This window comes from Apostichopus japonicus, chromosome 14 (genome assembly GCF_037975245.1).
Source record: "Apostichopus japonicus isolate 1M-3 chromosome 14, ASM3797524v1, whole genome shotgun sequence".
NCBI classification, from domain to species: Eukaryota; Metazoa; Echinodermata; class Holothuroidea; order Aspidochirotida; family Stichopodidae; genus Apostichopus; species Apostichopus japonicus.
In genome coordinates, this window is record NC_092574.1 from 22,869,538 (window position 1) to 22,884,656 (window position 15,119).

Genomic DNA, 15,119 nt, shown 5'->3' on the forward strand with positions numbered 1-15,119 from the left:
AAATAAGACTCATAGGCAGGAAATCAGAGACGCTGGTTTGTTGACTCAAATGATTATCATTAGATACAAGGCTGTGCAATTTATGTCAATTTCTGTAAGGGGCATGTCTTGTACCTGTTCAGTAGTGAGAAACCCCTCTCAAACAACTCCTTATTGAGAAAACCTTGCTACTACTGCAAATAACTTACTTATGAAAAGGAAAAGAAAATAGATGAGAAAGACAAATCTAATATCGCAAGTCATTCTATATAAATACATAGCATATCACATTGTAAGGCTAAATATTCTGTTCACAGAACTGTCTGTGATACAAACATGGAGATTTAGGTTTATATACATGTTAAATATTTTAGAAACTTAAGATTACATTATGAATAAAAAGTTTCATACAATCAATACCTTGGATATGTCAGTGGCAAGAATGCTAACTGCAGTAAACTTAACACTTAGCTCAAATGAAAAACATTTCATGAAAATATTTGAAAATAAATGTCAGGAATCATTCAGTTAAAATTCAAGGGCAATTGTCTTATATATCCTGACCAATCAGTAACAGCTATGTCAATTGAGATCAACTTTAGTACTTTCTGTGAATATTTAACTACATCATATATTTTCATACATGAAGAGAAAAGCATTAAAAACTACTTCATAAATGATATATTGATAAAAAATAAGTTAAATCTGATTACCGTGATACAGTAAACCATAGTTCTTAAATTTCCTGCATATATGATGCTACATACATAATAATAATAATCATATATTCATTTTTAGAGTGCAACTATATGCAAATTCATTTCTATGCACTTTACAATCACAATATTACCCCGGTCAACGATAACCAGTCACACATAGAGACAATCCGTCCACATGGCAGCAGCTAAACAGCGCCCAGCTGACAATTTTATCTCACAGGTCCCAATTTATACACCTGGGTGAAGAGAGGCAATGGAGATCAAGTGCCTTGCACAAGAACACAACGCAATGATCTAGCCAGGACTTGAACCTGCAATCCTTAGATCACAAGTCCACTGCCTTAACTACTTGACCACAACGCTCTTGTTGTATTGTATCTCAATTGTAGTGTACAAATCCAACTAAGTGACAAGAGTGAAGGACCCAAATAAATTTAAAAATTAGTATCACTGCAAATTTTAACTCATTTGGCTGACCGAGGTTGATAATTAATTGCCCAAAGCTTCAAAGAAAGTGGTTCTTCGTGTCTTTAGTCTTTCTTTGATTCCGCATATTCACATTTTGAATACACAAAATATTTGTTTCCTACTCTTTTTTTTATATGTGAATCTATCAATGGATCTATTATATGGCCTTTGACCATCGTTGGTTTACCAACTTTTCTAAATTAGTTATATTGTTATCTACATACATTAATTACAAGGTTACAAAGAAGCAGCAACTATTTCAATGTTTATAAATCACCTATATTTCAGCCTCAATCAGAGGCCTTCTTCGAGGTGAACGATACCATCCAAGAAATCTCTCTGCGACTCTTTCAAAATACCTCTTTACTGTACACAGTGTTTATTAGTAGTGCCGTCCCCTTGACCAATGTTTCACTCTTAAGTAAACAAACATGATTCCTGGAAAAGATATTCTGGTTTGTGAAGTTATTAGTTTTTATGAGTTTTTTTTTATTAGACTTGGTAGAGTATTGATTAAATTAAATTAACAAACAACCTTGAGCAATGCTTCACTCATTGGAAAACACACATGATTCCTTAAAAAGATATTCTGATTTGTGAAGTTATTAGTTTTTATGACTTTTTTTTTTATTAGACTTGGTAGAGTATGATTTAAATTTAAATTTAAATTAACAAGCACTCTTGAATGGTGCATGTGTCTGTCTGTGTCAGTCACCAGCGTACAAAATACATAGATATCATAAATGTTTCCACCAATGTTTAGCATGCTAAAACTTGCCCGAATCATTCTTTCCCACCGCCTTTTTCATTTTTTTTTTCCAGACAAGTCAGAACAGACAATAAATTAATCAGTTATATGCATGTTGATCTCACTATGGTAATAGTGGAAGAAAAGGTTCTTGAACTTTTATCTGAACAACAGAAAATAAAATCTTATAAATAAGAGTGAGTTTTCCTATATATAAGGGAACAAAGTTGAACCCAAAAGGTGATGGAATAGTAGCAAACACTTGCAATACTGAAGAGAAGAGTCTCTTTCCTCCCCTATCTATAACTGAATGGATAAAAAAAAAAAGATAATATTATACATAGTAACCATTAACAAAATCATATTTCTTTGTTAGGTTTGACTGGTGCTTTTGTACATATTATACCACAAGATCTATTTGAGAATGGTTACCAATTAAATGTGACTTTAAACAACTGCTCCCATAAACTAATATCACATCTTAGAAATTTCAAGATTAAAAAATGTCTGTCTATTGAATATCATGGGTTTCAAAGTTGTAACGAATTCAGTAGAGAGACACAAAGATATCTCTGAAATAATTTAATTTCGTACCAAGTGGTATGGTCATGTATATCCCATCCATGACTTTTGCACAATTCGTTTTTTGGTTGGTTATGTTCCTGTACATAGTAAACCTCTATGTTGGGTTTGTTTATTTTTCTTGTGTTTTATTTTTGGGGGGGGGGAGGGGGAGTGGTGTGGGGAGGGCAGGAAAAAGGAGAGATTGGTCATCCTTGTACCATTAAAAAAAATATGTCAGAAAAGGAGTCGCTAACTGAAGACAACGATAATATTGCATCAGAACCCTTACGACCCAGCACCATGAAACATCCATCCTAGTGAGGAAAGGACACTTACTGGTTTACTGACTAGAACCACAGTGCACACCTAGGCAATGCTACAAGAGAAACAATAATTTCATAGTATTGGGTAAGAGTAAGGCACAAGTTAAAAAAGTTGAACCATTTTCAAACAATTAGAAATTATCTCAGCAGACCAGCAGCCTCTATTATGTGAAACATAATATATATGAACTGCACAGCCTGGCTGTAGGATGTTGCAGCCCCCTCAGTGAACCACTTTTGAAACTGTCTGATTTTTTTTCTCAGAAAATCACTGTAAATGAACGGTTCTATGTTGCTATAGGTTATATCACCACTCTGCTATTCTGCTATCTGGCAGTCAGTTAAAGTCTCTAAGATTATCGATAAATTGTCTTAATTTCCATCAAGAATACTGATTGAAGTTCAATACAGTAACTGTGCATTTCTCAACAATCATATCACCTTGAACTTGTATGTATTATCATAAAAAGGTCATCTTTACGGTTATGACACAATGCTATTCGACAAAAAAATTGGATAATCAAGCACAGTGATCTTACTATATATATCTACATGTGATTATAAGTTTTCTCCTCACACAATTACCGACCATGATGCTAACCCTCATGCAACCCCCCTCCACCAACCCTAGGATGTTACTAAACAGCAACTGGGTTAAAACTTAGAAACATTAAATACTTGTATTGCACAGAGAAACTTTACCAACTACAATTACAACACAGATTTCACAATAACCACTTTTCTCAGTGATTATCAGCTTTCTGCTTTTTTTGCCATGTGATAGCATTCTCAAACCCCCTGTAGGTAATAATAGTCTTACATACCAGCTTATAAAGGAACCAAGCAAGTACTCTGAATAACCTCCTCTATCTGACAGCGTTAGTCAGTTATGTTGATTTTGCTGGAATGTAATATTAACATGACCCTGAGGCTTTGTTTTTATCCTGAGATGACAAGCATATCATCAAGTCAAAGTTCCTTTTTCGTCGGCCGTCGCAGTTGCACCATTGCCATTTTCTTGGCTTTTCACAAGACCTTGTTGGCTCTCAGGATCAACCAATCGGAAAGCTTCTAAAAATTCATTGAAATCAATGAGACCGTCTTTATTAATGTCCATGCTAGTAGCCATGTCTTTTACATTCTGTTTGGAGATTTCTGTTCCAATGTGTTTGCTCAAGATGCTGCAGGCATCTTCAAATTCTTCTAAGGAAAGGGAACCTGTGAGGAGAGAACGTGAGATTGATGAGTGGAATATCTTGATAAAGCAAGTGTAATCATACATTCCATGTAACATAAAGCAGGATCAATTCTGACATATCCTGATTAACTTAATATAGGTCGACGAAGTGTGGCTTGCAGGCTGCATACAGCTCAACCGCTTATTTTCTACAGCTATCAAGGCTTTGAAAACCCTGATTAATGTGGCCCAGGTTTATGGAAATGATGCATTAACATATACTTATAGATATGAAGCAATTAACACAGAAAGCTGCATCCATAAATCTGATTCTCATAATGTAATGTTACATTTAATACTTGCATTCAAAACCAACGCAAATTCAAATCATGCAAAAGTCTCCTGATAAAAGAGGGTCTAAAAAGTTAGGCGGACACTAGTAAATCGAGGCACAGTGACTTATGTTATGACTAAGCAATATGTTCACATTGATAATAAACTTCTGCTACAAATTTCCACATTACAACCCTCTCCCCAACCCTACCCATTCCTCAGCCATATTTCTTATATATAACTCTCTTTTTGGAAAGAGGTGATTTTGTAATTCAGAATGACCTCAAGTTTTGCCTTATTTCTAATCCCAATTGACGATATATAGATATCCTCTGATAGAGGGAGGTATTTCATCCTTAAGTTATTCATTATTTCCAACTCAGGTTTGCTCACATATAGACATCCTTTAATAGAGCGAGGTATTTCATAACTACTCATAAAGTATACACTCCAAGTTATAACTTACCGGAGTGATCCTTGTCGATAATTCTAAAGATCGTTTCTAAGGCACTTCTGTTTCTATACAATGTCTCTGTTACTCCTGGTCCATCATCCGTGGCATTGTCTTCGCCTCTGTAGACCAAATTCGTATCGAGACACGTCTCGTACTTCACAAGTTTGTTGTCATCGCTGGAACTCACTAATCTAGGGCGTAAAGTATGCCAGGGAATAGCTAGACCTACTATATTCTCCATGGTAGTCGCCCACTGTAGGGGGGTGATGAACCCTAAAACCCAAGAAGAATGATAGGAGAGAAACAGTACACCAACAACTTTCTTAAAAACATGACTAAAAAGTTGTTCATTTCTTCTTTAAAGACCAAATGGTTGTATATATCTTTACCGATATTCAACGTGAAGCACATGAGAGAGTTGAACATGAGCTTACCACTTAGGGTGAAATAGTTTATTGTACTACAAGTTGTTAAACACTCATCTATTTAAGTGCACAGAAATTAATTAATAGTTTCTTTCTATTTTACGTACAGACATCACTCACAACTTAAAAATCTTTCAATTCGACATGTAGGGTGGTTAATTTGTTTTTAATTATATTTTGCAAGATAAAATAGACTATAATTATAAGAAATTTGACAGGAAGAAGTATCGTAGCCAAAAAACATGCGGCAAAAGTTTCGTTTGTAAAAGTTTTCACAGATCCACCTGAAAATAAAAATACAGACTACTGCTGCTGCCGTTTGTGTATTAAACTAGCTGTATACAAAACATTTACAATATGAAAGACTGATAAAGTCAAAAACAATATATTGTATGCATATTCATAAGTTTTAATGATCTTTGTGTATTTTATCTATAGATAATGTCTTTTATTGTTACACATGTTTGTTGTATTCTACTATCCTGTTAAGAATCCTCTGAGACGTTCAACAAACAAAATTCACTGGAATGAAAAGAGTAGAGATTTCAATTTAAGACATAGCAAACCGATACATTTTGAAGAAATTTTTTACAAAAGATGATTTCCACTGACAGAATGAGATAGAAATGAGAATACAAAAACATCCACTATCTGCCTTACATGTGTGTTACATGGTTCTTTACATATTGAATGAGTATGGGACATAGCTGATGCCCTTTAAAAGGCATGGAAGTGTTTTTTACCTGTGTTATCAGGGTCATGGTCTAGGAATGCCTCTCTGAGTTGAGTTTTATATGATATGATCTTCTCCTTCAGATCTCGTAAAGCGGAACCTTCCACAATGCTGACTCTAGTAATATCAAATGTAGAAGCAAGAGAGGTACATCAACAAGCATAGGCATAGGCGGCGGGGCTGGGGGGGGGGGGGGGCTGCAGCCCCCAGGCAAATATTTTTGTGGAAATTCGGGCAATATGAGAATTTTTTCGGGCACCTACTGAAAGAAAAATAAATTGCAATGTGTTTTATAATGGTTAAACTTATATTATTATTATCATCATTATCGTAACGACTTCCCGAAAAATTCTAACCGATATAGAACGGTAATAACACGGCATATGATTGTATGTAATTTTATGCATGCTATGCAATAACCGATGCATGCCTATCTGATATGTAGATTAAGATGTTAAACGCGCTCAAAGTGCGCGGAAAATTTTGGTTATATTTTTCAGGCAAGTCGTTACAGCCCCCCCCCCAAATTAAATTTGGCTCCTACGTCTATGTCAACAAGTACTGATAGCTGTCATTCCACACATGCTATTGACATAGTACTTCAATACAAGGCAAGACAAACATGGATTTCACAGTACTGTCATGAACTGTAGATTGTATGTCCACATTAATAAGTTGCTACACAATGTAGTATAGACAGAGTAGCATGAGTTTATTTTTCACAGTCAATTGGCAGCACCAGTATATCCAACATAAACATGTAATGTAAAATGACAAGGAAACAAAAATATGTATTAGGTTATACAGTTTTACAAATATTCTTTCAAATTGAGCAAATAACACTGACAGTGTATTACCTTGATGATAGAAAGGATTGATTAACGAACAAAGAAGTTTATGGAACAATGAAAAATGGCTTCATTACTGACATACACTGAGTACTCTATGGACACAGAATTAATCTCATCCATGTTTCACTTTAATTTCCAACCAAGGCTTGCTAACAAATGGCCCAACCACTCTAATAAAAAAAAAGACTTCAACAGAGCATAACAAAACCTTCAATTTTGCGACATTTAACAAAATAGCTGCAAAGAAACTAATAAATAGCTACTAAGTACTACAAAACGATAAAGTTTCATTTAGAACAGAGACAACCGCATCACATTTACTCGACACATCCAATGAAATAACTTGTAAAATAAACACAAAAACACAATTGACATACAAATATCATGCAAGCATAAAAATAAATAAAAATATATGCAATTTAGTCAGTCTGTGGCAAATAGCATTGCTCTGTGTGTATAATGTTGTGACCAATTCAGTCTATAACAGCATATAGCCATTACAGATAAATCAGTCTGTTGTGAACAAACTACATAGTCTAAGTCATTATTAGTCAGCAACAGTTAGCAACAGTGACATCTTGTGACTACCCTGAACCCATCAAGTCTTTGTCAACATCAACGATAAAACACAGGTAAGAGTCATCATGTTGTGACTAACTTCAAACGATACAGTGTTGGTCTAGATCGGTCAGCAGGAGTTATTCAGCAGAAACAGGTAAGAGTTGTCATGTTGTGACTAACATCAATCGATACAGTGCTGGTCTAGATCGGTCAGCAGGAGTTAGTCGACAGCCACAGGTAAGAGGAGACATCTTGTGACTACCCTGAACCCATCAAGTCTTTGTCAACATCAACGATAAAACACAGGTAAGAGTCAACATGTTGTGGCTAACTTCAATCGATACAGTGTTGGTCTAGATCGGTCAGCAGGACTTAGTCAGCAGAAACAGGTTAGAGTCAAAATGTTGTTGTGTCTTAGTAAATTAATGCATACAAGATGCCTAAATGAACTTCAGTCTTGTCTACATTGATCGGAAACCCTAGGCATCATCAGTTTACGTCAACTTGTTATAATAATGAAACTCGGCAAATTCAGTCTCTGTCGAGATCAATCAATGACTTTTCATCAATGAGAATCCATCTGATTACTTCATTAATTGCTAATTTTTTACCTAATTGTTGAACGCTGCCTAATGTACGGAAGGATAAATGTCACTTGAGGAATATAGAATTACTGCCGTTTATACTAGTTCACTAAACTACTACAAAGGAGAACACACTCACTGTCACACACACTGATTAATGTTTACCTCTTCTTAGCCCAAAGTGGTTCCCCTGCAAGGTCATCTTCATTACTATTCCATTAAAATGTAAGTAACATTGAAAGTACGGAAAGAAAAAGCAATGGCATGTGACAAGATGAATCAAAGCCTTTTGATCTTGAAAGCAGACATAAATATTTACTAAACTTGACATTTGCTTCTTTATGGTGGAAGGATACTATTTCTGAAATGAGTTAATGCAGTATGATGAATCCATGTTATTGATTGAAAATATATATATTCTATGTGTTCTGGATTTGTTGTGTTACATTAAACACGATTAATCATTTCCAACGCGAAAAAAAAACAAATTACACATATACATGAAATATTTGTTCTTGCATCTTCAAAAAGCTGGCTCACATTTGGTAACTTGTAAATGAGTCAAATATTTGTCGTAATATTAGTACGATGTTTTGTCAGTTAGGAAAAGAAACATCCAAACCAAAAACAATTTTTTTAATACAAAATTACCTAAGATGTACTGAAGGATGAAAAAAGAAAAACAAAAGGAAAATAAATAATACATATATTATTTCTCTTATTGTAGATATTTATGAATGAGCCTCTTCACATAAATGCTCCACTTTCAGAATCTCATGCTCCACATCCGTTTTGTATGTTTTAATGAAAAATAAAAGAAGAGTAGTAATAACAAGCCTGTGACATGGCTAAATGAAAGTTGAAACCTTCAACTCTTACAATAATACAACCATCATTCTTATAATTCATACACTGGTTTTCCAATCAGCAATTATCATCATTATCATCATCACTTTTCTATTAATAGCTGCCCTTGGAGCATCCTTTCTGGCTCTGGCCTGATATCGATTAATGCAGAAACATTATCCACTATACTGGACAAATTATTTTCTCTCTCTCTCCCTCATTCTTTGTCTGGGCTGTAGTTTCCATGGCAATAAGGAACAAAATACTCTAAACATAGATTTTCTCTGTTTGCTGACCCCAAAAAATATTGGTTATTTACTTAAAATGAGCTCCTTCAAGTTTTAGATGGGTAAGATACAAGGTTCAAAAATCTGTTTGAGCTATTTCAGCAAAAGCTCTTACTCTATGTATCTTTATGAGATTTGGAAACAGAAATGGTACAAATCCTGTTAATTATATCAATGAGTGATCAGGTGTGATCTGTGACATCATCAGAAGTTATTATTAGTATAGGCATGAGTGGGGGAAAGCTATGTCTCCATGAAGGATATCATGTGTAAAATGTGTTCACATCGGTTAAAGTAACAGAGAAGTTGTGTAGGTTTTAGGTATGCATCCCTTTCAAATTTGTCAGTGAAAGTTGAAATTGACACTGCTCCAGTAAATAACACTGTCTTCTCGAATGTTTACAGTTTCTGTACATATATGATCACAACGGTAGTTGTATAGGTTGTAAGTGGTCTCAAGCCATGTAAAAGTTTACTTTGGTATCAACATGGAGGCTGTTTTTACCTCCATGGTATCAAGAACCCTCCTCCAAACTTGCATTTATTTTATCTTTTCTTCAGGTCAGATGAAGGTGAGACTACCTAATCAAATGCAAGGTTTAATTATCAGATTGATATTTAATTACCAGAACTTGCAACTTTAAGTGGAAAGTTGTGGTGGAGGATTGTGACTGGGGGTGGGGGGGTGGTAGATGTTCATGAAGAAGATAATAGTGCTGTAAGTACATATTTTGTAGGAATAAATGGAGGGGATTGGTAGGGGTAGTTCTGGCACCTAAATATAGTCTGTTAACAGAATACTTTTATGGATGGTTTAATAACCTTGTTGTCATGACTATTAAACCACGAATTTCACTTCAGCTTTACAAAGCTTCAAAAGAAATCAATTTTCAGGTACCTTTGACTCATTGGGAGTTTCTGGTGATGTTCTGAGGCAATGAACTGGATACAGTGTGGTTTCAGATCGACACCCATCTTCACATAAGCTCCACGATTACTGCCAACCTCATAGTAATTGGACGCAGAGAATATTGTCAATACCTGAGAAAAAAGAGGGAACAAAAGATCTCATAACATTAAGTAATGAAGGGGAGGATGGGGTGAGATGAGTAGGGGGGGGGGGGAATTTCAGATAGAGTTGCCATCAATTGTTAATCACTGATATGTTATTCATATTGCTTCCAGGATTCTTTTGCCATAAATTTTTTTTTCCATAGTCCCATTTAATTACGAAAATGATGAATATTGGTGAACTTTGATCCTGCAAATCTACCTTTCTTTTTACCCTCATGCAACTAATCCACTATTATTTATTGATGGTATGAAGTTCTTTGAATAAACAGCTGTCACTAGTCAAATATCCTTTAAGGACTAAAGAAACTTCAAGATTTATATCCAAATGACAGGGACAATATAATGACCCAAAAATTGCTAGATACACTAAAACAGTTTCATGAACACATGTCTAGGCATATTTATCACAGTTTCTTGGATATCTGTTTGGTAGTTTGGTAGTTTTGCTCGCAATGCTTCTTTTGCTACAGTTTCTTTAAGTTAGGTCTATGAAAGTATTGTAATCATCCATTAATTATAGCCTAACTATGAATATTGTTTAAAAAAGTCCGAAATTTCCTCAATTTTTTCAGTAATCTCAAGGTGTGAAACTAATATTTTCACGATCCGAGCCACTTTCTATGAAAAGTGGCTCCAAGTTCACAGGCTTTTCAGTGGAACCAGGAGGTACTGGAGTGTATACTGTTTTCGATGTACAGAAGACTCATGCAGCCAAAAAAGTTGCAAATATGATGAATATTTGCTGTTTATTTTTTAATTGGAAGACATCTGAGAGTGGTTGATTGACTGAGCCCTAACCTTGCAATTAAGAATGGCTCCTGGCATATTTTCTCAGGATCTATTAAAGGGGCCTATTTGACAAGTCAAGGTGGCTATTTGGTCCATGGTCCTAGCTTATTTTCAACCTTGCCTGTGAAGTATCTTTTCCTGTTTGGTCAGCAATACCATCAAAGCTATCCAGTATTGTTCAATTCATTGCCCAGACACTTTTAAATCTTATAATCAGTCATTTGCAAATGATCTAATCAAAAATGTTCAATTCTTCCAAAATTATTTTCATTCTTTTCAATAAAACTTGAGCAATCGAGCTATATTGAATTCCATAGCTGTTACGTGTATTACCAAAATCAGCACAAAGTGCAGCTCTAACTGTGCTGGCTCACTCAACTAGATGAAGTAAGGCTACCAATTAAAATATTAGAATTTTTTCTTTCATATTATTTTCCTCTTTTAAAATTTGAATGTGTACAACTCAATAGAAACGTTCCATACCTTCACATTTGTAAACATAAAAAAAAATTGTTCTGGCAATAAAAGTTGTGTTGCCATTTAACAAATTTGATTCCTAAAATGTGTTTACCACAAAATGCTTGAAAAAAACTTGACAGCAATCCAATTAGAAGTTCCTCTTCAATCAGCAAATTGAAAAGAAAATGCCCAAAGCACTTTGCCACGATCTACCTAGATTTAAGTTTCAAAAGACGGTCAGATGATGACCAGATATATTGTAAATGCTTTCAAGAAGAAACTAAACACCTGCCCTTACTAAATTAGGGAACAAAATGAAGCAATTGAAACAAATATGTGAGAAAGTTGAAAATTTGAAAGATTATGATTACTGCAGCTACATTAAGATATAATGGACACCGACAACAATTGGGTTGGATATCTCAGTTGGCAGAGTACTAGACATATACATTCCAGAGTTCACTGATTCAAATCATGTTCAAGCCAAAACCATTTTGTCTTTCAAGAGGTCTAGGGGTAGACTGGCCTACCTGTTTACCAGCTTGGAACCGTTCCAGGGCAGGGTCAGGGGGCGGTGAAGTAGCCATCAGGTTGAGGTGCCAAAAGGCAAAAGAAAGCCTTTCATTTTGAAGAAGATTTGAAGGCAACAGGAAAGAAATTTAGAATGTGATCTACAAAAATAAGCTGCGCATACAAAGTATGTTAGCAGGAGTATACTAACCATATCATCATGAGTAAATTCATAACCCATTGGTTTACACTCATGAGATCTGATGAGTAAGTCTAGTCCATGTTTGGCTAACACCTTTTTTGTGATATCTGGGCCAAAGTAACTCCCTCCTCCTCTAAATGCATTTGGTTGGCAGCCATCTTGCATCCTAGGATCACTCCAAAGGGCATCAAGAATCTATTAAATTTGCAACAAAAAGTAAAGTGTGATACCACACAAAGCAACCAAATTTGTTTGTAAAGTCAACAGTCGAAAAACAAGGTTAATTCTTCTTAGTCAATAAAAGGATAATGCAATTTGGCACAAAAAACATATATAAAAGGAATAAGTAATAGAGATGTTAGTGAATATTCACTAACTAGGGAATTACACACTAATAAAGCTGTACTGGTGGTATTTCCTATAACTTAACAATATCATACACAATATACTAATAAATATCACCATAAACAACCCAAATAATACCTTTATTACAACACACATGTCAACTTAATCTTACATACCCATTCCAGACTGACTCTGGTTTCTGTCATTACCTCTTTTTTTTAAAACATGCAGAAATATTTGCATTTTAACACTACCATTTGCATCACATCAGATTTAAAGAGTTTTCATTCTACAAGTAAATGAACCAACATGAAACTGACTGAGAAATTATAAGCTTTGGAATAGAGCAAAGGAATATATGGGATTGGAACCAGTCACTTAGCTCTGGGTTTAATACCCAGAGGTCACTGGTTCAAATCCCATTCTAGACATCAATTTTTTCCTTCTTTGACATGGTTTAATTCATCTTCTTAAACTAGACATATATTACATCCACATCACTGACGTTTGAATTTGTTTAACTTTTTCATTTATTGACAAGGTATTGAATATGCTACCTTCACTACAATTAGCAAACTAGCCCGCAAACTATAATTGCTTTAGAACTTAATGACTATAGGTTAGGAGAAAAAAAATCTAGGGTATTTTGTGGAGAAAGTGCAGGTTTCAGTTTATACACATTCATTTTTTACTTTCATTAGGAACTTATTATAAATTAATGATGCCCCTAGGGAAAATTGAACTCTAATCAATCCCTGCAACGTAATTTCTTAATCATTAAGTTTTATTACAGTCACTTACAAATATGTAGGAAAGAGAAAAACCACAAAATCAATAATCCAGATGTTTATACTTTGCTAGCTTTTATCAGGGTACTTGATTTTGCAAAATTAAAACTTACACCAGCACTAAGGAGATGCCGGGGCAGCATATTTTCACAACAGTGATTTTCATCATATTTCATCCCGAGTGAACATTAATTTGGCTCCCTCCAGCCTAAGCCCTCCTCCTTGCCCCTTCCTTCCATCCAAACACATCAAAACTGTCTCAAGTCCCATGCAAATTAAATCTTATCTTTGGTGTAGTAAAGGTAACTCTAGATATGATGACCAAGGTATGTTTTATAACATATTCACTCACTACAGAACCTTCAAGCCCAAACCCTATGTAACCATTGGCAAAGCCTCATGATTACCACTCTTAGCCTCATTGTAACATGTTATCATGCGTGCGCTCATGTGCGTGGGTGTGTATGTATGTGTGTCTGAAAGCAAAATGTACTTGACAAAGTGACCTCCTTTGGTCCTCATTTTATTGTTTTTTCTTTTTATAAAAGATATTGAATTTTCATGCTTATTGACCTTCACAGAGCTAGCCATCTTTATGCAGGTAAACGTTCAAAGATTCCCTGTCATTTCTTTTTTTTAAAGTGTTTTGGAGAGACCTTGAGAATGGCATTCAGAGATTTTTGAAGGACAGACCAGCTGTTTTTCTTTTACAAAGGAGTTAAACATACATCAGCAATGCATAGGAATAAATTGTGAGGCCAGAAATGTCACGATTTACACTTGATATCCTCAGAAGCTTTTGATAATTGATTCAAGAACAGTTTTGATATCAGCCCATTTGCATCTTAAATGACAAATCTAAAAGCATTTGTCCTCTTACTCTCTGTGCAGATGTGCTTTACCTGGAGGATGAGAGAGGCAGTTATTTAAATAACAGCTGCTAGGCTTACAGCATCCAGAAAGTCTATTACTTTCACATAACTGGCTCCCCTTTTCTGTTTATTTTTTTATCTCTTACTTGAAACATTTGATAACTTGATTTGATCATTAATGATTTCAGGATTCCTTTGTAACAGACACTACTGATAATGTTGGTCACCTTTAATTAAACAGAATGCTATGACTGAAAGGTTACTGCTAAAAGCAACTGCTGTTTGTGAATACACACCTTGTGCATGTCTCAGCAGATCAACTGTTATGCACAAAGACAGGCTTTGATCACATTTGAAAAAGTAATGTGGATCAGGATATCGTTTCCTTGGGGAGGTAATAAAGCTGAATCTGGATGAGTCCACATTTGACAACAGGATCAACGTCTGACAAAAGAGCATTACGCAAGCCCAAAAAGGTAACAAATAATTGTTTACAAATCAAGTAGCTAGTATGTACAATCAACCCTCCCACAGACTATCACTGGTCTGCAATGATGCAGAACTGGCAAGGGCAAGTAACCGAAGATCTTTGGTCATGTGATCGATTGAGAAGTCACACCACACAACTTGGTCATCCCTGCGGGGTCAAGATCCCTCCCCAAGAGAGAGATCACGATGGCAGGGTCTGCTCCTGAGTATGTGAGCTTCCACACTACAATGCTGATTGCCCTCGGAGTATCAGATCCCGCTTACATTCGTTCACAAGTGTGGAGAAGATTTAAAGCAGTACACTGTTCTATTAAGTAGTCCTATTGTCCACAATGATGTATCACATGGTACCTCTGCAGTCCAAACACTTGATGGCCTTAAGGATATTCTGTCCAGACTTGAGTATGCAGATAAAGCTAGACCTAGGAATATCTGCATGATGAAGGTGTTGTTGCCCTAGGCTATATAGAGGTGTTATATATGCTGTGATAAATAACTGTCTTTCTTTAAGTATTACACATTTTGACATGCTACCAAAA

At 35.3% G+C, this 15,119-nt stretch overlaps 1 protein-coding gene across 2 annotated transcripts in view; it reads right to left on the reverse strand.

The window, feature by feature from the left end:
* Positions 1-2,635: 2,635 nt before the first annotated feature.
* Positions 2,636-15,119, reverse strand: part of LOC139979550 (serine/threonine-protein phosphatase with EF-hands 2-like) — a 63,083-nt gene continuing 50,599 nt past the window's right edge. Inside the window, exons 11-16 of one of the 2 annotated variants that reach the window (XM_071990473.1) lie at positions 12,096-12,281; positions 9,951-10,093; positions 8,085-8,129; positions 5,934-6,040; positions 4,778-5,038; positions 2,636-4,019 (exon numbers count right to left, since the gene is read on the reverse strand). In XM_071990473.1, coding sequence (XP_071846574.1) covers positions 3,766-4,019; positions 4,778-5,038; positions 5,934-6,040; positions 8,085-8,129; positions 9,951-10,093; positions 12,096-12,281 — 996 coding nt within the window. In that variant the 3' untranslated portion in view covers positions 2,636-3,765. The remainder of the gene's footprint in view (positions 4,020-4,777; positions 5,039-5,933; positions 6,041-8,084; positions 8,130-9,950; positions 10,094-12,095; positions 12,282-15,119) is intronic. The other variant, XM_071990475.1, reaches the window with a different exon arrangement.